The sequence below is a fragment of the Lynx canadensis genome, chromosome D1, assembly GCF_007474595.2.
Source record: "Lynx canadensis isolate LIC74 chromosome D1, mLynCan4.pri.v2, whole genome shotgun sequence".
Classification (NCBI taxonomy): domain Eukaryota; kingdom Metazoa; phylum Chordata; class Mammalia; order Carnivora; family Felidae; genus Lynx; species Lynx canadensis.
In genome coordinates, this window is record NC_044312.2 from 63,066,066 (window position 1) to 63,092,874 (window position 26,809).

General features: G+C 38.4%; 1 protein-coding gene across 1 annotated transcript; it reads right to left on the reverse strand.

Moving 5' to 3' along the window:
- Window positions 1-3,057: 3,057 nt before the first annotated feature.
- Window positions 3,058-4,217, reverse strand: LOC115524626 (olfactory receptor 52L1-like). The gene has a single exon (XM_032595009.1). It carries the CDS (start codon window positions 4,108-4,110, stop codon window positions 3,115-3,117), a length of 996 nt encoding a protein of 331 aa, XP_032450900.1. The 5' UTR covers window positions 4,111-4,217; the 3' UTR covers window positions 3,058-3,114.
- Window positions 4,218-26,809: the final 22,592 nt, after the last annotated feature.

Genomic DNA, 26,809 nt, shown 5'->3' on the forward strand with positions numbered 1-26,809 from the left:
CTTTTTTGGAAAAATGTCTATTCAGCACCTCTGCCCACTTATAATTGGACTGTTTGGCTTTTTGCTATTAAGTCATATAAGATCTTCATATAATTTGGATATTAACCCATCATCAGATATATGATTTGCAAATATTTTCTATATTCTATAGATTGTCCTTTCATTTTGTTGATGGCTTTCTTGCTATACAGAAGATTTTTAGTTAGTTTAATGTTCTACTACTTGTTTATTTTGGCCTTGGATGCTTTTTCTTAAGGTGTGAAATCCAAAAATTCTTTATGAAGACTGATGTCAAAAAGTTTACACCCTATGTCTCCTTCTGGGAGTTTTATGGTTTCAGGTTTTACATTCAGACCTAAATGGTCTTTAATCCATTTTGAGTTGACTATTGTGTATGGTGTAAGATAGGGATCCAGTTTCATTCTCCCACATGTGAATATCCAGTGCTCCCAACATTATATATTGAAGACATTATCCTTCTATCATTGCATATTTGTGACGACTTTATTATAATTAAATTATACATATATGCATGAGTTTATTTCTAGGAACTCTGATCTGTTCCACTGATCTGTGTGTCAGTTTTTATGTCAATACCATATTGTTTTGATTACTATAGCTCTGTGATGTAGTTTGAAATCTAATGACTAAAAAGACAAAAAAGTAAGAATAATTCAATAAAATTACTAGAATTTGGGGAATTGTTCTAGGGTTGGATCATACATTTTCAAATATTTCTGGAACTTATAAGTCAGATTGTATTAACTTTATAAATACCAGAATGAAGAAATCTGCAAACCAGTGTAGGTATGTATGTGTGGAGAGTAGACTATGAGTTAGGAAAAGGAATGGGTTACAGCTTGATACAGACCTGAGAATTGTTCTTATTAAGAGATTCAAGACATAACACAAGCTTGGAATCAATAGAACTGATAAATTGAAATATTAGAAATTGAAAGGAATCCTTTAGTGAACTGATGAGGGAATTGTTCTTGTATTGCCAGGGCAGCTGTGTCAGTACAGTCTTTTCTGCACAATATGTGACAAGAAATCTAAATCCAAAAAGCCAGTGCTAACATTAAGCTGAATGGCTATGAGTCTAAACATTTAAATATTTTCATAATATTGATAAATGTTTGGCACAGGTGAGCAAAGAAATCAGGGAAGGCACAAATAAACACTGCTAGGGATAAAATAGGGGATATACTATAACCACAGTAGAAAATAAAACAATAAGATATGATATGAATATTTTCTGATAGTAAACTTCAATGACAGCAAACAAACAGATACTTAGGCCAAAAAAAGGTTTAAAATCTTTCAAAAGGAAATTCTAAAAGACATCCTTCAAGCATAATACATATCCCATTTAGATGATCTGAGATTTAAAAAAAAAATCTACTTTTTAGCCTATAGGTTAGTCACCACCAGAAAGATTCTCCAAAATATAGTGGGGGTTTAACCCAGATACAAGTTTCTATCTCAGGTTTAAGTCAGGGTTGGTGGCCCAGACAGCTTCGGGAACACAGGCTCTTCTACAGTGTTGTTCTGCCATCTTCAGTACATTTTTCCATCTTGTGATCCAAGAAGCTCTTCAGATCCCACCATCATACCCACATCCCAAAAATCTACAAATAGTGTAAATGGGATGAGAGAACAAACAGCTACTTTGAATAAAACAAAGTAAACAAAGTACCTAAACAAAGTACCGCTAGAGCCAACATAGTTGTTTTCTAGTGAAGGGGATACAACATACACCACAGCCTGGGCTTCCTCAGGACAACTCACCAGAGTTCAAGTCCTGCACCTACAACCAATGTGATGAGAACACGTAATTGTTCCTACAATAAGAACTGATACAATTCCTCCCTAATTCACCCATGTGTGTGCACCAAACTGAAGACTTCATACTCAAGTCTCTGTACCTGAAAACTATTAGGAGTGAAATTTACCAAGAAAGGAGAAACTGGAACACTAACTCATCCATTCCCCCCTTTTGACCACTCTGGAGTCCATTGATAGAGCCCTCTCAACACCAGAGCATCCTACCTCAAAGCAGCAGTGACTTGCTTCCTCCAGAACAGAACAAAATGTGCTACCTTTTAGGAACACAAAAGAGTTTAAGCCAGATTTTAGGGCAACATCCAACAAACAGGATGCAATACACCAATTGTAACAATCTTCTTATAAGTTTTACCCAGTTCCTGTTACCAAAAAAGTGGGGACGGGGGTCTAACTGACATCATTCCATATCCACATTTCAGAAATAGAAATTCTTTCAAGTGCCAAAACTACATCTACATGTATTAATAAAGCTTTGTTTACCAGTATCAGACTCTAGCACATTTTGTAGTTATTAAATAATATTAATATATGGGTGTTTAGCTTTGTTAAATTAAGACTTACAAAACATACATACATTCAATACTGGTCTTATTCCTTCTTTACCCTAATAAAAATATGAATAAATTAAAAAGACTGACCTTTTTAAAAAGAAATGCACTCTACAATATACATTTCTTCCTTGAAAACAGTGTTTGTATCTCATTTTTCTAAGAACCCATTACCATGTCTCCCCACTTAGGTTAATTTAAATATGTGAGTAAGAGTCATACTGTAATAAAAAGATGTTTTCTGACATATTGGTAGTATCAAATGGTTAGAGACAGACTCTGTTGCTACATGGAAGCTGAGTGACCTAGAGCTCACAGCAATAACATTGAGGGTGTGAAGACACTCTAAAACTAAAAGAAGAGGCTGGGACTTCCCATTCCCTTACTCGATGATGTTCCACAATCATTGGGTGAAGGCAGAAAAAAATGGCGTGTCCAAAGATATATCTTTTCTCCACTTCTCAAGTCCCCTTGATAGAGGAATAGAGAAATGTTAGAATCAGAAGCAAAAGAAAAGATAAGAAAATAATAAAAAATCCAGCTATTCAGGGAGTCCAAACAGTGATGGAGCCAAGTGCCCAGGGGTGTTCTCTGCCATGAGATAGCAGGACTGGAAGGACCCCTCACTGTGCAATGGTCTCTACCCACATAGCTTAGACCAGCCATGGACTCCAGGCAGTACCTTTGACAGGAGCCTCAGAAAATAATAACTGGGATGTGTTCAGATCCATCCTTTTAGGGAGAATACCCTGAGTACTCGCTGGCGGATCTGCTGAGTCTTCACCCCATAGACAAGAGGATTGAGTGCAGGTGGCACGAGGAGGTAGAGTGTGGCCAGAAGAACATGGACATGATGGGGTACATGGTGGCCAAAGCGGTGAGTGAGGAAAGAGAACATTCCAGGAACATAGAAGATCAGGATGACACAAATGTGAGACCCACATGTGCTAAAGGCCTTAAGTCGGGCCTCACCCCCCGGTACTTTCAGCACTGTCTGGAGGATGAAGGCATAGGAAATACCAATGGCCACGACATCTAGCCCAACCACAAGCAGGGCCACTGCCAACCCATAAGCTCGGTTCACTGTGGTTTCTGAGCAGGCAAGTTTCACCACAGCCATATGTTCACAATAGGCATGGCCTATGACGGTGGCCTGGCAGAAGATAAGTCTCTGCAACAGGATAGGGAAGGGGAGGAGGAGGAGTAACCCCCGTACCAGCACTGCCATTCCAATGCGCCCTATGATCCCTGGATGCAAGATGGTGGAATGGTGCAGAGGGTGACAAATGGCTACATAGCGATCCAGAGCCATGGCCACAAGCACACCTGACTCCATGGAAGAGAACGCATGGATGAAGAACATTTGGGTCAGGCAGACAGTGTACCCAATCTCATGGGCATGAACCAGGAGCACTGCAAGGGTTTTGGGTGCAGTGGAGGACGCCAGCACCAGGTCAATGCCAGAGAGCATGGCCAGAAAGAGGTACATAGGCTGGTGCAAGGATGGGTCAGTCCAGATGATAAAGATGATGGTGACATTGCCCATTACAGCAAAGAGATAAAGGACACTCAGCGGCATTGCTATCCAGTGCTGGCTTTCCTCTAAACCGGGGATGCCCATCAGGAAAAAAGAAGGCTGCTGTAGCCTCCAGCTGGAATTACTAAGGACCATCGTCAATGGCTTAGAGAAGGAAGAGAGAAAAGAAACAAAAATCATGATTTCTCCATTGCTGGGGGGTTATCACAGTGTCTACCTCTGGCTACCACCTTCATGAGAAGACAGAACCTGAAAGTGAAACACAAAAGAATAAAGTGAGATACAGAGAATCCCCTGTTCTTGAGATAATGTTTTTAAGGTGAGACATCCACATGCCTGAATTAAGATAGGTCTACTTTCATTTACAGGTAAGAGTAATCATGCTGCTTAGAGATGTCTAAACTACCATTCATTGACTTCTAATTTGGAATGTCCACTTGAATGGATCCTCTATATCACCTCTTGCCATTACTGAACACAATAAATCAATCTGTTATTTTTTTAAGTATTTTTTTAAGTATTTTTTTAAGTATTTTTTTAAGTATTTTTTTCCCTCAGTTTCCATGACACAGCACTCTACTGTGTTCCTCCTATGTCCTCCATCCCAACACCTTCTCCATCTATCTATCCACTATATGTTATTGATTCCAGGGCTTCATCTTCTACTCCCTTCCCAGTTCTGTACATTTTCTCTGATTGAGTTCATGATTTACAATATTTTAATCATATATACTTTATTTTCTTCCAAATCTAGGTTTCTAATTCAAATACCTTTCTGAAATGCAAATTCACTTTCCATTTGCTTACTAAATATTTATACGACACATACAACATATTCAAGACTGAATTAACTCTACTTTCAGAAACCTGAAATGGTCCTTATTCATTCTTATCTCTCATCCCTTTTACCTTTTCACAGTTCCTGCTGACTAAATGTTTAACTCCTTAATATTCACTCATTCTTCTCAACCCCAGTATCACTGACTAGTGCACACTCGTAACTTTTATCACCTGGAATATTTCCTTAGATCTCTTTGACTTTGATTTCATACCCTTCAAACCAGTCTCCACTCTGTAGTCAGAGGGTTTTTCCTAACATGCAGATGTCATCTTGTCACTTCTGAGGTTAAAATCCTTAGTCCATTTAATCCATGAAATAAAATCACACATTTCAAACTAGTATACAAAGTTTTCAAAGGTTAACTCATATACATTATCTTAAATCAATTATAGTTAGCATTATTATTAACATTTATAAGAAAAGATTATTGAATATGAGATCAGTGGCCTCTTTCCTTTTTACTTGTCCACATGGATCTGTTTCTTTATCTCAAATTTCTGCTATATCTATCTCTTACCACAAAGTAATTCAGTGTTTCTGAAACCCCCATATTAGCAAGTAGTACCAATTAAATAAGTGTTCTGTTTAACTTTCCCAATGTGACTCACTTCTTGGGCATTAAAATTAAAAACTTGATATTGGGTGTGTTTGCATATATGTTTGTCTTAAAAGACAGACACAGTCTAAAAAATAATTATATTTTTCCACCAAAAGGAAAGGTTCACATGTATATGTATATATAAAAAGAGTTATGAAAGACTCAGCTCCTTCAGATTATTCATCTACAGATCACTCTGAGTATCTTTCTTATGAACCAGTGAGGACTACAGTATTGTTCCAAACTTTTGAACATGGCAGCTACAAAATCTGAAATGCCAGATGGACACTTAACTCTCAGTCTTTGTTTTCCTTTCAGATTCAAGTCCACTTATAAATCCAAGTAAGAGTAACTAACATATTTTTATCCAGACCTCCAGAAGAGGTTAATTACAAAAATTCACATTTCAGTGCTTAACATTCTACATAGTAAGAAACTTAAGTCTTTTCTTAACTACACCCGTTCCACTGCAGGTTTTAGCCTACGTCTCATTTTTCACTGGAGGAGTCAGAGAACAGCTGTGCACTTGTGAAAGGTCACCCATCATTTTGATAGGAGCAGTGTCAGCAGAGCAGTGGAGGATAAAGACAAATACAGTGGGTAAGAGAGAGAAGCAGACCCACAGGTGCCTGAGTACAATCTGCCTTTTTATGTTGTGTGATTTGTCAATCTGGAGGGACAGGCTGTTTTTTAAAAATTAATTGCTGAGGTCAACAAGAGATCCCCCAGTGATTCTTAGAGAAAAAGCAGACTGAACTTTATTCCCAAGAACCTAAGTGAAGATATATTTAGCTCTCTGACCAGGAAGCAGAGGACAATTAGCAAAGAAATGAAGTGTAAATTCCTATTTATTCATATAAATTCAGTCCAAGCAACCTATCATCCATGAAGCTATACCCAAATTCTGTAAGGCAGCATGGCATATCTCTGTTTCTTTCCTATCAAATCACTTCACTGCTGTGTCATGGCATTAACTCCCTTGCACTGGAAAACACATCAGTGTGTCAGTCCTTGAGGAGCAGGGACTATGCCTTGCTTAGGGCAGCAGTCCCAGGGCAAGTTCCAGAAGTGCCAGAATCTAACTGGTACTCAGTAATGTTTGCTTAATAAATGTCTCTATGATTACATTACAAATAAATAGATGAATATCTAAAACATCCAGGAATCACAGGAACTTGACAAAACAGACAAAAACTGGAGAGATAGTGGTTATTGGCATACTATAGTGGATATCTGTGAGGGATGAGCTGATTGGGCTTCAATGCTCCTCACCTAAAGTGATATCCTGGGTGCTTCATAGCAGAAGGAACCCAGCTGAATCTCTCTGCCAGAAGGGGGTATAACCAAATCCCAGGTGTGTGTCAGAATTGAGGGACTCCTGTGGTCACATCTGGTCACCTCTGCCACTGTCTCTGTCACTGCAGACAGGGAGGGCTGGCATCCCTCTGCGGGCTGTGGCCTGTCCCTGTTTCCTTAATCTCCTCTGTAGTGGCATGGACTTTATGATAGTGGTAAAAGGGAGATGCAAGGACACAGAGATTATGGGAGATCACAGAAACAGTGGGTTCACAATGATGACTTACTAGGAGAGGGAGAAATAGAAATCAAACCATCAGTGTCAGAGTTCAGGTGTCAAACCCAAGATGCATAAATAATCAGTAAAATATGTCTGGTACAGGGATGCTGTTCTCCTGATCTCTGGGCTGTTTTTGAGGATGCATAATTCACAGTCTTGATTCAGGGTTGAGGGAAACTCAGCAACTTGGAGAGAGCTTAGAAAAAGGATAAAATTGCCAGACTCAAAAGTTCCATTATGGTCCTCTCTGCTCAGCTGCAAAAATATCCTGAATCCCCAGTTTAGTCTCCATGATGATTGTCTGCCCTAGCACAGGAGTAACAGTGATAAAGGGGATTTTATATTCAGAAGGGTTATGCAGCAATCTCTGGATACCAAAGAGGAAACCAAACATATCACTCAGGTCAGGAAGATAAAGATTTCCAGGATGACTCCTTCCAGCTCTGGCAAGACTTGGGTAAAGAAGGTAATTAGCTATGTCTACATATATCATATATGATGATCAGAATGTCAAGCTAGGATGCTAAAGTACTCTGTGCATGATCATGAAGATTTAACTATGGCATTGGTAAGTATGGGCAAACTCAAAGGCTACCTTATAGTAATGTATGGTCTGAAGGTGAGAAGCTAAGGGGAATGGGACTAAGAGGGTTAGTTTTAAGAAGTCAGACCTGGGGAGAACAGCTACTCTGAGGCAAAAGGAAATAAACTTAAGAAGCGCCTGGGTAGCTCGGTCAGTTAAGCGACTTTGGTTTCGGCTCAGGTCATGATCTCGTGGTTTGTGAATTCAAGCCTCATGTTGGGCTCTGCACTGACAGTGTGAAGCCTGCTTGGGATGGACTCTCTCTCTCTCCCTCTCTGTCCCTCCTTCACACTCTCTGTCTCAAAATAAATAAATAAACTTTAAGAAAAGGAAATAAACTTAGGAAAACTAAGAGGCATCAATCCAGATGCAGTGAAACACTCAGCCATAGTAGCCAACCAAGAAATAGCTCCTATCACAAGGGCTATGAGAAAGGCAGAGAAGTCAGCTGTCAATAGTCTTCCTCAAAACTGTAAGCCCCACATGTGACCTCATATTCCACACCTGAAATCTAAAACACTTAAACACTGAGACATAATCATAGCACTATGGAACACTTTTCCTTCCCCCACACCCCACCACCACATTACTAAGGTCTATATAAAGTTTTTTCGGTTGTGGTTGTTTTGGGGTTTTTTTTTGTTTTTTGTTCTGTTTGTTTTGTTTTTTGCCTAATACCTCATGTCCAGCTGTCAACAAAAAATTACAAGGTATATAAAAGGCAAAATACAATTGAAAAAGATAAACCGCAAGACCAGACATGGCAGGGTATTTGGAATTATCAGGCTGGGGATTTTAAACAATTATGAGTAACAGGCCAAGGACTCTAATGGACAAAGTAGACATCATGAAAGAGCAGAGGGGCAATGTAAGCAGAGAAATAGAAATACTAAGATGAAAACAAAAATAAATGCTAGAAATTAAAAACAACAACACTGTAACAGAAAGAATGACTTTGACAGGCTTATTAGTAGATTGGATATGGCAGAGGAAAGAGTCTCTGAGCTTGAGAATAGATCAATAGAATTCTCAAAAACTGAAAAGCAAAAAGAATGAAGACTGAAATAACCAGAAAAGACATCCAATGACTATGGAACAACCACAAAAGGTGTAACATACACATAATGGTATTCCAAGAAGAAAGAAAGGAATATTTGAAACAATAATGACAGTATTTCCCCCAAATGAATGTCAGACGCCAAACCACATCCAGGAAGCTCAGAAAACACCAAACAGGATAAATACTGCCCCCCCCCAAAAAGGCCTACATCTAGGCATATCATTTTCAAGATACCAAAAATCAAAGATAAAGAAAAAATAATGAAGGAAGCTAGAGGGGGTAAAACACCCTACCTATAGGGAAACAAAGATAAGAATTACACCTGACTTCACATCAGAAGATATGCAAGAAAGCAAAGGGAGAAGTGAAATATTTAAGCAGGTGAGAGACAGAAAACAACAACCCAGAATTCTCTACCCTGTGAAATTATCCTTCAAAAGTGAAGGAGAAATAAAGGTTTTCTCAGACAAGCAAAAATCTCACTGGGTATGGCACCTTACAAAGAACCACACATCTCTATCCCACAGGTTGTTGCAATGTAACATTGACAATTCCTCACGAGTAATTCTTATTAAACTCCCTCTTGAATCTGAGCTGGACTTAGTGATCCACTGACAATCAACAGAATGTGACAGAAGTCCAGGCCAGAAAAAGCCGAGAAGCATCCACCTGCATGTCTTGGCATTTTTCCTCTCTGTATGCTCACTTCAGGAAGCTCTCTCTTACAATCCAGCTGCCATGCAATGAGAAGTCTAAACCATATGAAGAAGCTTTGGGGAGGTCCTCTAGTCAACATTCCAAACTAAGCCCAGTCTTAAAATCATGTCAACCCAGGAGCAGATATGTGAGTCAAGATGCCTTCCACTGATTCCAGCCCATAGCTATTCAATTATCCCCACCTGTTTGAGTAGAAGAAAGCCACTGCACTCCACTCCACTGTATTCTTTTTGAATTCCTGACCCACAAAACCTGTGAGAGTGATAAAATAGATGTTATTTTATGCCACTATGTATATGATTGTTCGTTAAAAAGAATAGATAACAAGAAAGCTGGATTTTACTGAAATAATTTGGGGGTTTACTTCTGATTCATTATTGATGATTTTTTAAAGCATATCACTTTTATTTAAAAAATGTTTTTGAATTTTTAATATAGTTTACAACTCAGTTGGAAAATTCATTTCTATTTGACTGTAAATCTTCACTAAATCATTTGTTCACACCAAATTCCAGTATGTTTTGTTCCTCCAATATATACTATTCTGGTTATAATCAGGGGAGACAAACCACATGATAATTTAAACAGGGAAAGTTTATATAAATAATTTTCAACTGTAACAAGGATTGGATTATCAAGAGATTGGCTAGTAATGAGAGAGAGCTCTAAAGAATATAGCAATAGCAGATGTAAGGAACAGCCCCTACCACTAGAGACAAGAAAGATTGCCCAGGAAGACCCACCTTGAGCTGAGAATCAGGCCCTGTTGGAGAGGGCACAAGATGATACACCAAACAGAAAAGAAGTTGTTGTGATGATATGTCAGTTGAAATTGCTGGAAATCCACAATCTAGGGTGTTGAGGACAGTTGTTCACAAGAAGGTACCTCACCAAATGCTCTGTCATAAACCCACCCCAGGAAGATGGTGCAGGAAGCACCTGACCACTGGGTACTTGTAGCTGCCAAGCACCACAGGAGCTGGGTGCTTGGGAAGATGTGTAGGGCCTGGGCACTAAAGAAGCTGTGCATGCTGCAGCAAAGCCTTCTAGACAAGCATGTAACAACCAGAAAGTAAAACCCTTTCTGGTTACCTCAGTGAAATAGAATACTAAGGAACCACAGGAGCTTATCCCCCAACAACAACAGAAAATAAACGATCACAAACTGTTACAATCAACTTTATCAGAACCCTGGAAACTAGTCAAAGATTTGCAGAAACGAGGTGACATTTAATCAAGAAAAAGTTGACTGAATCTCAGCAAGAGAACTCGGTGATATTTTAACTCACCCCGGCCTGATTCCTCCCTCTTTAGTTCAGCAGTGGTCTTAAAAATGGCAGCTCATGTTCCTCATGGGAGGGTCCATGGTGCTGGAAGAAGCAGAGCAGACATTGCTCTCAAAGAATTATAGTTGTTTATTTTGACCCGTCTTGTGATTTCTTGAAGGACAGGTGCAAAGAGGTTGCTTTTATTTCACATAACTCAGAACTGTCCCAGGATAGGGTGGTGGTTACTTATGACCATTTGTCAAAATCATTTAAAGACAAATGGAGTAGCCTCTGCCACCTGAGAGAAGAAATTATAGCTGGAGAAACCACAGATTTACCAAAAACATTAGAGGAAAGGCCGGGGAGTGAGATATCTCACTGGAATAGGTGCTTACTTTGAAAAGCTTCCATATATTCCTGGGACATGTCAAACATGTCCAGGGCTGAGTGCATATTCAGAAAAGACTGTAAAACGCCCTTAACTCTTATCTTGGCTGACCTTCAGTCTCTGTACAGCAGAAAACCAATATTACAGTAGCAGTATAAAGTGCCTAGTTGACTGTTGAAGGCATACTTCAACACACACATAGACCCCACCTGCAAAGAATGGAGTATTTTCATTCCAGGCAATTAAAGAAAATTCTGTTAAATCACTAGCTGACCACTAAACTAATCAACAGAGACTTCAGTAACCACAAACAACAAAAAATATAGATTTATAAATTTTATCTGGAATCACTAAAGAGCCAACAGTTCTGCCACAAGGAGTCACTGCTTAGTGTCCTTTCATTTCATCCTGAAGGACTCATTTCATCCTAAAGGCCACACAAACCCCAGGGAGGGGGAGAATTTGAATTCCAGAGTCGTTTCATTATAATACTCAAAATGTCCACATTTAACCAAAAATTATGATGTATCCAAAGAAATATTCTCAAGATCCACATAAGAGTGAAACCATATGGTATCTGTCTTTCTCTGTATGGCTTATTTCACTTAACAGAAACCCATAGGGGAGGGGAAGGAAAAAAAAAAAAGAGGTTAGAGTGGGAGAGAGCCAAAGCATAAGAGACTCTTAAAAACTGAGAACAAACTGAGGGTTGATGGGGGGGTGGGAGGGAGGGGAGGGTGGGTGATGGGTATTGAGGAGGGCACCTTTTGGGATGAGCACTGGGTGTTGTATGGAAACCAATTTGACAATAAATTTCATATATTAAAAAAAAGAAATAATAAGTATATCTCATACATAGGCATAAAAAAAGACTTAATAGAAACTGTCTTCTTTTAAGTTTATTTATTTATTTTTGAGAGAGAGAGAGAGAGAAGGGAATGGGAAAAGAGAGAGGGGGAGAGAGAGAATCAAAAGCAGGCTCTGTACCATCAGCATGGAGACTGACACAGGGCTCGAACTCATGAATAGCAAGATCATGATCTAAGCCAAAATCAAGAGTCAGATGCTTAACCAAGTGAACCACCTAGGTGCCCTAAGAGAAACTGTCTTAAATATGCTCAATGAGCAAACGAAAACCATGAACAAAAACTAGAGCAAACCAATATTTGTCTCACCAAATCAAGAATATCAATTAAAAAAGAGAAATTATAAAAAGAGACCAAATAAAAATTCTGGACTTGAAAAGTACAATAACTAAAATAAAAATTCACTAGAGGGGTGCAATGGCAGATGTAAACAGGCATAATTTAGTAAATTGAATACAAGTCCATTGAGATTAACCAAAATGAGAAGCAGAAAAATAGAATGACAAAAAGTGAACAGAACCTAAAAGAACTGTAGGGTGCCAATAAATCACATTAACACAAACATAATGGGAATGCCAGAGAAGAAAAAAGAAAAATTAAGAATATTTGAAGAAATAGTCACAGCAAACTTCCCAAATTGGATGAAAGATTCGAATCTATACATTCAAGAGCTCAATAAATTTTTGTAGGATAAACTCAACAAGATCCACATTGAGACATATTATAATCAAACTTCGGAAAGACAAGGAAAAAGGATCCCAATGGTAGCAAGAGAAAAGTCATAAGAGAGCCTCAATAATATTAACAGCTGATTTCTCATCAGAAATCATGAAGACTAGAAGTCAGTGGGATGGCAAATTAAAAGTTCTGAAAGAAAAATGTCAAGCAAGAGTTCTGTATCTGGTAAAGCAATCCTCAACAATAAAGGGAAAATTAAAATATAACCAGCCAACTACCAACAAAACAAAAACAGAGTTCATAGCTAGAAGAACTATTCTACCAAAAAAATCCAAAAGGAGTCCTTTAGGATGACATAAAAGGACTCTAAACAGTAACTCAAATCCATACAAAGAAATAAAGAACAGCCTTGGTCTGGCCAGCAGGCATGAGGTAGGACAGAGGGCCAGTCCACTGAAATACAAAGGGAGGAGCCTGAGCCACTGCTGCCAGAGAAAAGCATGTGTACAACCTGAGCCATGAAAACAAAGATGGCCACCAAATCATGCCCCGATTGCAACCAACATGCTCCTGTTGTATGTAAATCTTGTCCTTGTGGTTATGCATTCGTTAATAGGAAACTTCTAAAAACAAATCACTAAGAGAAATCATCATCTTTTCAGATGTGAACATTACCGTATCTTTGAAAGATTTCTCAATACTTTTTTATCTGATCTTAAACTAGGATTTCATGCACCCATAGGAAGTAGAAACATCAAGTCTGTCTTTAGAGAAGGCTCTGTTAGTAAAAGGACTATACTTAGTGGCTTGAAATTTTTGTTCTGGGATGTGAGTCTGCAAAATGAGCTTCAAGGGAGACCCATATCTGTTTTAAATGAAGACCAGTTGAAAGCCATGGTGGAAACTTACTCCCAAACAGCAATTCAAGGCCTTACAGCAGACTTCAGAATTTCTGCTATCCAGCTTCTGGCTGCCATAGGAAATGTGAAAACACTGGACAACTAGGTAGGTATCACACCACAATGGATGATCACAAACAGATGATAGGAGAAGTACTTATCTCTCTTTTTTTTTAAGTTTATTTATTTATTTTGAGAGAGATAGAGAGATCACAAGCAGGGGAGGGGTAGAGAGAGAAGAAGAGAATATCAAGCAGGCTCTGTACTGTCAGCGTGCAGCCCCAAGCAGCGCTCAAACTCACAAACCCTGAGATCATGACCTGAGTCGATGAAATCAAGAGTCAGACACTTAACTAACTGAGCCACTCAGCCACCCCAAGATCTCTTAGTCTTAAAAGAGCAGAGACCTATCTTGAAGAGAATCATGGGCTTTGACAAAAAATAAAATTGAAAGAAATCTGGACAACAGTCGGATGTTGATGAAGTTTCCAGATATGTGTTATAGCCATCATTGCAAACAAAAAAGTGTCCAGTAATGTATGGTGGCCTGCAAAAAGAGCATTTCATTACTGCTTTCTAAACCAGCTTAAACTAATTTCTTATTGTCAAGAAATTGAAGTTACATATCAAAAAATGTTTTATAAGCACTCTGCTTTGGTTAGGAGACATGGACCTATACTTCTTCATGACATTTCACTACAGACTTCACAAAATCACCATAGTAAAGTTAACTGAATTGGGCTAAAAATTTCTGCCACATTCCTAATACTCACTGGAACTTTTTTTCAGTGGATTACCACTTTTTTTTGTCATTTGGATCTCTTTATACAAAACAGAACATTCTCTAGGTGCCTGGGTGGCTCAGTCAGTTAAGCATCTGACTCTTGATTTTGGTTCAGGTCATGATCTCACAGTTTGAGAGTTTGAGCCCACATTACGCTCCTCACTCAAAGTGCAGAGCATGCTTGGAATTCTCTTGTTCTCTCTGCCCCTTTGCTGCGTATGCATGCACACAAGTGGATGCTCTCTCCCTCTTTCACAAAATAAATAAACTTAAAAAAAAAAAGAAAGAAACAGAACATTCTCCAATTGAGAAGCAGCAATTGGAGAATTTGAATAAATTTTAGCAATGTTTAATTAATAAATATGGTATATACTATTTAATATTTGGAGAAATTTATCATTTAGGGAAAATGTTTAATGCTAATTGTACATAGTTTGGTAGAATGAAGCTTTTCTTTTTCGAAAGAAAGAAAGAAAGAAAATATAAGAAGGAAGGAAGGAAGGAGGGAAGGGAGGGAAGGGAGGAAGAAAAAGGAAAGAAAGAAAGAAAGAAAGAAAGAAAGAAAGAAAGAAAGAAAGAAAGAAAAAAAAAGAAAAAGAAAGGAGGGAAGGAAGGAAGGAAGGAAGGAAGGAAGGAAGGAAGGAAGGACACAAATAAGTTTACAACATAGGTAAATATAAAAGACAATAATGTTCAACATCACTAATCACCAGGGAAATGCAAGTCAAAACCACATGAGATACCACCTTACACCTGTTAGAATGACTAAAATCAAAAACCCAAGAAACAAGTATTGGTGAGGATGTGTAGAAAAAGGAACCCTCATGCACTGTTGGTAAGAACACAAACGGATGTAGCCGCTGTGGAAAACAGTATGAAGGTTTCTCTAAAAATCAAAAATGGAATTACTATATGATCCAGTAATTCCACTACTGGGTATTTACCCAATGAATATGAAAAAACTAATTCAAAAAAATATATGCACCCCTATGTTTACTGAAGCTTTATTTATAATAGACAAATTATGGACACATCAGAGTGTCCATGGATAAATGAATGGATAAAGAAGATATGGTATAAATATACAATGGAATATCACTCAGCCATAAAAAATAATGAAATCTTGCCATTTGCAGCAACATGGATGGATCTAGAGAGTATAATGCTAAGTGAAATAATCCAGTCAGAAAAAAGATATATACCATGTGATTTCAATCATATGTAGATTTTAAGAAACAAATCAAAGGGAAAAAAAGAGAGAGATAAACAAAAAAACAGACTCTTAACTAGAGAAAATAAACCGATGGTTACCAGAGAGGAGGTGGGTGAAGGACGGGTAAAATAGGTGAAGGAGATTAAGAGTACACTTATTGTGATGAGCACTGAGTAATATATGGAATTGCTGAATCACTGTATTGTACATCTGAAATTAATGTAACATTATGTATGTATGTATGGTAACTACAACAGACTTAATTTTTTAGTTTTATAAAAAGGCAATTATATATTTTAGTAAATACCTTTTTTCTATATGATTTAAAGTACAACTACCAAACAAAATTCTACATTTATGTTGAGGGACTGACATAAAGATGTAATTTGTGACAATAACAAGATAAGGGGAATGAAGCTATAAAAAAGCAAAGTATTTTTAATATTATTGAAACTAAACTGATATTAATTCAAACCAAATTATTATAAATTAAGGTGTTAAATGTAATCCCCAGGGAAAAACTACAAAAATAAACAAAAAAATATACAATAGAAGAAGAAGGAAAAAAGAAAGGAGAAGAGAATCAAAGCAGTATACTCTAAAATATTTATGTCACACACAGAATTGAGAAATCCAGGCATACAAAAGATATAAGATATGTAGAAGACAACTAGAAAAATGGCAGAGGTCCTTCATTATCAGTAATGACTTTAGCTAGACTAGCAGGCAGAAATTGGCAGAAATTGGTTTTTAAAACCAAAAACACAAGTAAATTGAAAGTGAAAGAACAGGAAAAGATAATCCATGCAAATAGTAACCAAAAGAAAGCTATGATATATATTAGTATACTTAATATAAGAATAGACTTTAGGCCAAAAAAAAAAAAAGCTATGTGAGATATAAAATAATGGCAAAAGGTAAGTCCATCGAGTAACTATGACAATAATGCATATACATCCACCAAACAACAGAGCCTCAAAATATAAGAAGCAAAAATTGACAGAATTGAAGGGAGAAGTAAAGAGTTCAACAATACTTGGGGATTTCAACAATCACTTCAATAATGGATAGAACAACTATACATAAGATAAATAAGAAAATAGAAAACTGGAATAACATTATAAGCCAACTAGACCTAATGGGTATATATAGAACATCCAACCCAGTAAGAGCAAAATGCACATTCTTTTTAAGGGCACATGGAACATTCTCCAGAACAGGTCATATGTTAGCCCACAAAACAAGAGTAAATAAATTTAAAAAGACTGAAATCATGCAAATTATCTCCTCTAATCACAATGGAATAAAATTAGAATTCAATAATAGAAAGAAACCCAGAAATTTAAAAGGGTGTGAAAATTAAGTGACACACTTCTTTAAAAATTTGGGTCAAAGAGAAAATCAAATAGAAAATACTTGATAAGAATAGAAATGAACACACACCATACCAAAACTTATGGGATAGAGCAAACACATTCCTCAAAACTTATACCTATAACACCTACATTGAAAAATAAAATAAATTTCAAATCAAAAACATAACTTTCCTGCTTAAGTAACTAGGAAAAGAACAGCAAACTAAACACAAAGCAAGAAGAAAGATGGAAAAACCAAAGATCACAATAAGATAAGTGAAACAGAGAATAGAAAAGAATAAAGAAAATCAACAAAACCAAGACTTCGTTCTTCGAAAAGATCAACAAAATTGACAAGCCTTTAGCTGGACTGACTATAACAATTAGGCAACAAAATTACATAAAAAGGATCCAAATAAAAAAGGAAGAAGTGAAACTCTCTATTCACAGATGACATGATCTTATATATAGAAAATCCTAAAGAATACACCAAAAAAAAAAAATCATTAGAGCTAATGAATTCAGAAATGTTGCAGGATACAAAAAAAAAAGTTGTATTTGTACACATGAGCAAAGAACAATTCAAACATAGAATAAGAAATACTTCCATTTACAATACCACCAAAAATTATAAAATACTTAGGAATAAATTTAACCAAGGAGGTGCAAGCCTTGCTCAATGAAAACTACAAAGCATTTCTAACAAAAATTAAAGTAGAACTAAATGAATAGGAAGACGTCTGTGTTCATAACTCAAGACTTAATATGGTTCACAAGGCAATACTCCCCAAATTCATCTACAGATTCAAAATAACCCCTAGCAAAACACAAATTGCTTTTTTTTTCTTGAAGAAATGGACAAGCTGATCATAAAATTCATGTGGAATTTCAAGGGACCTTGAATCAAAACAATCATGGAAAAAAATCAAAGTTGGAGCATTCACACTTCACAATTTCAAAATCAACCTCGAAGAAAAGTAATCAAAACAAAGTTGTATTGACATAAAGGCAGACAAATAGTTGGATGCAGAATTGAGAGTTCAGAAATAAACTTGTATGTTCATGGTCAACTGATTTTCAATAAGGCTTGTGATATCATTCAATGAGAATATAATACTCTTTTCAACAAATTGTACTGGGACCACTGAATACCTATGTGCAAAGACAGAAGTTGGACCCTTCAACACGCCATACACAAAAATTAACTTAAGATGAGTCACAAACCTAAATATCAAAACTAAAACTACCAACATCCTAGAAGAAAATGTACAAGTAAATCCTCATGATCTTTGTTTAGGCAAAGCCTTCCTAGCTAACACACCAAAAGCACAGGACAAGGGTTGGGGGGAGGGGAGACAAATAGAAAAATTGGACTTGATCATTTTAGAAATGTTTGTGCTTCGAAGGATATCATCAGTATATTATATATAGGATCCTGGGAAGATGGTGGCACCTCACCTGCGGTCCTTGGGCCCGTAGGTCACTGAGCGACCCGCAGCCAGGCCACGGCTGGGGAGGCAGCGTGACCTCTGCTTGGCAGTTCATACCTTCTAACAAGCTATTTGAAAAACTAAAAAAAGGAGGACAGCCAGGACCCAATCCTGGAGAGATGGCGGTGTAGGAGGACGCTAGGCTCACCGCGTGTCCTGCTGATCACTTAGATTCCACCTACACCTGCCTAAATAACCCAGAAAACCACCAGAAGACTAGCAGAACAGAGTCTCCAGAGCCAAGCACAGACGAGAGGCCCACGGAAGAGGGTAGGAAGGGGGTGAGGTGGTGCACGCTCCACGGACTGGCGGGAGGGAGCCGGGGCAGAAGGGCGGGCCTCTGGCCAAGCAGAGCCCCCTAGACTGGCTTGCAAAAATGGAGGGGACAGACGGAGTGTGTTCCAACAGCAAGCAGGACTTGACATCTGGAAGGTTATAAGCTAACAGCTCTGCTCGGGGAACAGGAGGGCTGGAGGACAACAGGAGGGAGAGTTGTTGAGCCCCTGACAACAGAGCTCAGCTTGGCAGGGAACAAAGGCACTCACCAGCGCCATCTCACTCGCCCATCCCCCAGGCAAAATCCCAAAGGGAACCAGTTCCTGCCAGGGAACTGGCTTGCACCGTGCAAACAACCAATGCTTTGCTTCTGCAGATCCATCTCTCCAGCGGGTCTGACTCCCTCCCGGTGCCACAGGGCCCCTCCCGAAGCGGATCTCCGAAAGAGAAGCAAGCTGCGCCTGCCCCTCCTGCCCCTGTGCACCTTGCCTATCCACCCCAGCTAATACGCCAGATCCCCAGTACCACAAGCCTGGCAGTGTGCAAGTAGCCCAGACGGGCAACGCCACCCCACAGTGAATCCCGCCCCTAGGAGAGGGGAAGAGAAGGCACACACCAGTCTGACTGTGGCACCCGAGGTGGGCTGGAGGCAGACATCAGGTCTGACTGCGGCCCCGCCCACCAACGCAAGTTATTCAAGACAGCACAGGGGACGTGCCCGCAGTCCTGCACCACTCCAGGGACTATCCAAAATGATGAAACAGAAGAATTCCCCTCAGAAAAACGTCCAGGAAATAAAAACAGCTAACGAACTGATCAAAAATGATTTAAACAATATAACAGAAAGTGAATTTAGAATAATAGTCATAAAATTAATCGCTGGGCTTGAAAACAATATAAAGGACAGAAGAGAATCTCTTGCTACAGAGATCAAGGGACTAAGGAATAGCCAGGAGGAGCTAAAAAATGTTATCAACGAGCTGCAAAATAAAATGGAGACAACTACAGCTCGGATTGAAGAGGCAGAAGAGAGAATAGGTGAACTAGAAGATAAAATTATGGAAAAAGAAGAAGCTGAGAAAAAGAGATAAAAAAAATCCAGGAGTATGAGGGGAAAATTAGAGAACTTAGTGATGCACTAAAGAGAAATAATATACACGTAATTGGTATTCCAGAGGAGGAAGAGAGAGGGAAAGGTGCTGAAAGTGTACTTGAAGAAATCATAGCTGAGAACTTCCCGGATCTGGGGAAGGAAAAAGGCATTGAAATCCAAGAGACACAGAGAAATCCCTTCAGACGTAATTGAATCAATCTTCTGCACGACATATCATAGTGAAACTGACAAAATACAAGGATAAAGAGAAATTTCTGAAAGCAGCTAGAGATAAAGGTGCTCTAACATATAAAGGGAGACCTACAAGACTCGTGACCGATCTCTCTACTGAAACTTGGCAGGCCAGAAAGGAATGGCAGGAGATCTTCAATGTGATGAACAAAAAAAAAAAATATGCAGCCAAGAATCCTTTACCCAGCAAGCCTGTCATTTAGAATAGAAGCAGAGATAAAGGTCTTCCCAAACAAACAAAAACTGAAGGAATTCGTCACCACTAAACCAGCCCTACAAGAGATCCTAAGGGGGATACTGTGAGACAAAGTACCAGAGACATCGCTACAAGCATGAAACCTACGGACATCACAATGACTCTAAACCCATATCTTTCTATAATAACACTGAATGTAAATGGACTAAATGCGCCAACCAAAAGACATAGGGTATCAGAATGGATAACAAAACAAGACCCATCTATTTGCTGTCTACAAGAGACTCATTTTAGACCTGAGAACACCTTCCGATTGGGAGTAAGGGGATGGAGAACTATTTATCATGCCACTGGAAGTCAAAACAAAGCTGGAGTAGCCATACTTATATCAGACAAACTAGACTTTAAATTAAAGGCTGTAACAAGAGATGAAGAAGGGCATTATATAATAATCACAGGGTCTATCCATCAGGAAGAGCTAACAATTATGTCTATGCGCCGAATATGGGAGCCCCAAAATATATAAAACAATTACTCACAAACATAAGCAACCTTATTGATAAGAATGTGGTAATTGCTGGGGACTTTAACACCCCACTTACAGAAATGGATAGATCATCTAGACACACGGTCAACAGAGAAACAAGGGCCCTGAATGATACATTGGATCAGATGGACTTGACAGATATATTTAGAACTCTGCATCCCAAAGCAACAGAATATACTTTCTTCTCAAGTGCACATGGAACATTTTCCAAGGTAGATCACATACTGGGTCACAAAACAGCCCTTCATAAGTATACAAGAATTGAGATCATACCATGCACACTTTTAGACCACAATGCTATGAAGCTTGAAATCTACCACAGGAAAAAGTCTGGAAAACCTCCAAAAGCATGGAGGTTAAAGAACACCCTACTAAACAATGAATGGGTCAACCAGACAATTAGAGAAGAAATTTAAAAATATATGGAAACAAATGAAAATGAAAATACAACAATCCAAACACTTTGGGATGCAGCGAAGGCAGTCCTGAGAGGAAAATACACCGCAATCCAGGCCTATCTCAAGAAACAAGAAAAATCCCAAATACAAAATCTACCAGCACACCTAAAGGAAATAGAAGCAGAACAGCAAAGGCAGCCTAAATCCAGCAGAAGAAGAGAAATAATAAAGATTAGAGCAGAAATAAACAATATAGAATCTAAAAAAACTGTAGAGCAGATCAACGAAACCAAGAGTTGGTTTTTTGAAAAAATTAACAAAATTGATAAACCTCTAGCTAGGCTTCTCAAAAAGAAAAGGGAGATGACCCAAATAGATAAAATCATGAATGAAAATGGAATTATTACAACCAAGCCCTCAGAGATACAAGCAATTATCAGGGAATACTATGAAAAATTATATGCCAACAAACTGGACAACCTGGAAGAAATGGACAAATTCCTAAACACCCACACGCTTCCAAAACTCAATCAGGAGGAAATAGAAAGCTTGAACAGACCCATAACCAGCAAAGAAATTGAATCAGTCATCAAAAATCTCCCAACAAATAAGTGTCCAGGAGTTCTACCAGATGTTTAAAGCAGAGATAATACCTATCTTTCTCAAGCTATTCCAAATAACAGAAAGGGAAGGAAAACTTCCAGACTCATTCTATGAAGCCAGTATTACTTTGATTCCTAAACCAGACAGAGACCCAGTAAAAAAAGAGAACTACAGGCCAATATCCCTGATGAATATGGATGCAAAAATTCTCAATAAGATACTAGCAAATCGAATTCAACAGCATATAAAAAGAATTATTCACCATGATCAAGTGGGATTCATTCCTGGGATGCAGGGCTGGTTCAACATTCGCAAATCAATCAACGTGATACATCACATTAATAAAAGAAAAGAACCATATGATCCTGTCAATCGATGCAGAAAAGGCCTTTAACAAAATTCAGCAACCTTTCTTAATAAAAACCCTCGAGAAAGTCGTGATAGAAGGAACATACTTAAAGATCATAAAAGCCATTTATGAAAAGCCCACAGCTAACATCCTCAATGGGGAAAAACTGAGAGCTTTTTCCCTGAGATCAGGAACATGACAGGGATGCCCACTCCCACCGCTGTTGTTTAACATAGTGTTGGAAGTTCTAGCATCAGCAATCAGACAACAAAAGGAAATCAAAGGCATCAAAAGGAAGTCAAGCTTTCACTTTTTGCAGATGACATGATATTATACATGGAAAATCCGATAGACTCCACCAGAAGTCTGCTAGAACTGATACATGAATTCAGCAAAGTTGCAGGATACAAAATCAATGTACAGAAATCAGTTGCATTCTTATACACTAACAATGAAGCAACAGAAAGACAAATAAAGAAACTGATCCCATTCCCAATTGCACCAAGAAGCATAAAATACCCAGGAATAAATCTAACCAAAGATGTAAAAGATCTGTATGCTGAAAACTATAGAAAGCTTATGAAGGAAATTGAAGAAGATATAAAGAAATGGAAAAACATTCCATGCTCATGGGTTGGAAGAATACATATTGTTAAAATGTCAATACTACCCAAAGCTATCTACACGTTCAATGCAATCCCAATCAAAATTGCACCAGCATTCTTCTCAAAACTAGAACAAGCAATCCTAAAATTCATATGGAACCACAAAAGGCCCTGAATAGCCAAAGTAATTTTGAAGAAGAAGACCAAAGCAGGAGGCATCACAATCCCAGACTTTAGCCTCTACTACAAAGCTGTAATCATCAAGACAGCATTGTATTGGCACAAAAACAGACACATAGACCAATGGAATAGAATAGAAACCCCAGAACTAGACCCACAAACGTATGGCCCACTAATCTTTGACAAAGCAGGAAAGAACATCCAGTGGAAAAAAGACAGTCTCTTTAACAAATGGTGCTGGGAGAACTGGACAGCAACATTCAGAAGATTCAAACTAGACCACTTTCTCACACCATTCACAAAAATAAACTCAAAATGGATAAAGGACCTGAATGTGAGACAGGAAACCATCAAAACCCTAGAGGAGAAAGCAGGAAAAGACCTCTCTGACCTCAGCCATAGCAATTTCTTATTTGGCACATCCCCAAAGGCAAGGGAATTAAAAGCAAAAATGAACTACTGGGACTTATGAAGATAAAAAGCTTCTGCACAGCAAAGGAAACAACCAACAAAACTAAAAGGCAACCAACGGAATGGGAAAAGATATTTGCAAATGACATATCGGACAAAGGGCTAGTATCCAAAATCTATAAAGAGCTCACCAAACTCCACACCCGAAAAACAAATAACCCAGTGAAGAAATGGGCAGAAAACGTGAATAGACACTTCTCTAAAGAAGACATCCGTATGGCCAATAGGCACATGAAAAGATGCTCAACGTCACTCCTCATCAGGGAAATACAAATCAAAACCACACTCAGATATCACCTCACGCCAGTCAGAGTGGCCAAAATGAACAAATCAGGAGACTATAGATGCTGGAGTGGATGTGGAGAAACAGGAACCCTCTTGCACTGTTGGTGGGAATGCAAACTGGTGCAGCCACTCTGGAAAACAGTGTGGAGGTTCCTCAGAAAATTAAAAATAGACCTACCCTATGACCCAGCAATAGCACTGCTAGGAATTTACCCAAGGGATCCAGGAGTACTGATGCATAGGGGCACTTGTACCCCAATGTTTATAGCAGCACTCTCAACAATAGCCAAATTATGGAAAGAGCCTAAATGTCCATCAACTGATGAATGGATAAAGAAATTGTGGTTTATATACACAATGGAATACTACGTGGCAATGAGAAAAAATGAAATATGGCCCTTTGTAGCAACGTGGATGGAACTGGAGAGTGTGATGCTAAGTGAAATAAGCCATACAGAGAAAGACAGGTACCATATGTTTTCACTCTTATGTGGATCCTGAGAAACTTAACAGCAACCCATGGGGGAGGGGAAGGGGAAAAAAAAAGAGGTTAGAGTGGGCGAGAGCCAAAGCATAAGAGACTCTTAAAAACTGAGAACAAACTGAGGGTTAATGGGGGGTGGGAGGGAGGAGAGGGTGGGTGATGGGCATTGAAGAGGGCACCTTTTGGGATGAGCACTGGGTATTGTATGGAAACCAATTTGACAATAAACTTCATATATTAAAAAAAAAAAGACAAAGGATATCATCAAAAAAGTAAGACAACCCAAAGGGAATGATTTCAAAAACCAAAATGACAAAGAAGTAAGTCCATAATTTGGCATGTTGTGATGAGTGTCCTAGAAATAAAGCAGAGAGTGATAGAATTGGGACTGCCATTTTAGATAGACTTATCAACCAATACATTTCTCATTAAGAAGGATTTGATCTGAATACAAGTTAAACATCACTCTTTTATTTCAGTTTAATTAACACTAAAAGTACCACGTCACGAAATACAAGAGAGGCAGGTGGTACTAGAAGGAACTGATCAACACAGACAAACACTAGAGAGGGTTTGAGTGAGATTACATTCTAAAAAAATACATTATTTTTGGCAATTTGAGAGTATTAATGAGAGAAATTTCTGTGCAATATTGAAACAAAAATTAAATTGTAGTGAAATAAACGTCAAGAAGATGAGGAAGAGTAAACAAAATAAAGAGGTTACTCACAAAGTTTGTGAAGGGGAAAATAAATAGAGGCAATCTCTGGGAGGGATATGAAGTAAACATACATTTGAAGGTGGGGGGCTACTTCAGAACTGTCATACAATTTGAGGAGAATTATTCATCAGTTAAACTCTGAGGAGTCTGGAGTAGAAAGCTGTCCATCTGGGGAACTGCCCTAAGATTAGTGTTGGATGTGTCTACTCCCTGAAATTACTTGGCTAACCCCCAAGGGCACCAGAGGCCTTATTTTGATTTTTAAAAAAAAAAGCATTACACCCTGGAGGACGCTTAGAGTAGAGTGGGGAGGGCTTATAGACCAGCACACCAAACCAGGCATCACCAGGATCCAATTTATTCTAAAACCCCACACTCCAGGGATGACAAACAAAGTTACAGATCTGCTCTGAACAACATATGGCTGAACACAGGTAGCTGAAGCCGGGAGAGCAGAAACAGCTACAGAAAGCACTGTCAGTGTGAAAGCCTCTTCAAAGATCCTCCTGAAGTAGTAAGGAAACCAACCAATGATCTACATCCTGAGAGGTGAGGGGATTGATGTGTCCCATATTCCAGTAATTCTGTCCTGACTCTGAATTTGATTAGTATATGCCTTCCACTTCCATGGCTGGCTTTACTTATTTGATCTTCACCTTTACGACTCCCTTCTTACAAGCTCTTCCCATCTATAGAGACTATGGTCTATGATCAGAAAATAGGAGAGAAATGAAGCAGAGCTCTAAGATGATGGGACAACCTCAAAAGGATGGGACTTCCCAGTCAGACGACCATGAAAATACTTTTTACCTTACCTCTCAAGGGAGAAACTAAGAATTGGATGGATTCCTCCTGCGTGTACCATGCTGCATAAAGGAGAGGGTGAGACAAGAGTGAGAAAATACCATGAAAACTCCTGCAATTTTGAGTGTGGCATTTCTTTGGTTGGGCATTCATTCACTTGGTCCCTATAGATTGTAACTTAGTTTCTCAGTTTCTAGAACAACCACAAAGCTATTTTGGTCAATCTGTTGCTTGATTAGTGATCTGTGGTAGAACAAAGACCTACAGTTTCCTAGCCCACTATTTTGCTGACATCAGTCTCTCAGGTACAGTTTTAGATACAATTGCTTGAAAAGTTCTCCAAAAATTAAAGAATTAATAAATCAAGAATATGTTAAAAAAGAGAACCAAGAGTAAAAGCAAGCCACAAAATTACTTAAGCAAAGAAAAAAAAGGCTAAATGTGCGTACTATATTTCCAATTTGTACCATACAGAAATATAGAAGCTGTTAAAAGTTTGTTGCCATAGGGCGCCTGGGTGGCTGTAGGTTAAGCATCTGATTTGAGTTCAGGTCATGATCTCACAGTTCATGAGTTTGTGTCAGTCGGGATCTGTGCTAACAGCCTGGAGCCTGAGACTGCTTCAGATTCTGTGTGTGTGTCTCCCTCTGCCCCTCTCCTGCTCTCTCTCTCCCTCTCTCAAAAATACATAAACATTTTTTTTAATTTAAGATTTTTGCCACTTGTTCCTCCTCCTACCTTTTGTTAATAACATAAGGGATTTAAAAATACAGCTCTAGGTATGTCTTTAACATTCCTTTCATAATCAGAAAAGGAAACAAATGCTATTCCATAGGGTACTAACCTTTTGGCTAAGATTTTATGAAAGGAGTGTTGGATTTAAATGCATAACATTAAAATTTTGCTGTAGCTTTGACACATATTAGTGATTTTGGTACATGATCCTTATCTAGACAAATCATTCAATCTGTTTCCTCACCTGTATGGTAAAATTAAATGAAGTGCTTTATGTCAGAAATTATTCTCCAACAACAAGACACTCAAAAAGCCTGGTCAGAGTTCTAACTGCGGCCACTTATTCTCTTTCTGAAATCCCTAAGAATGGAGACATCACCTCTACTCCCTAACTTTACTTACTTGTTAGGGATCAGTTGTATGCTTCACTTCAGGTACTGAAATCCTTGTCTCTAGTACCTCAGAATTAACAGTTTCGCAGAAAAAGTCTTTAAAGAGGTAATTAAGTTAAAATGAAATCTTGACCATGGACCCTAATCCAATGTGACAAGTGTCCTTAAGAAG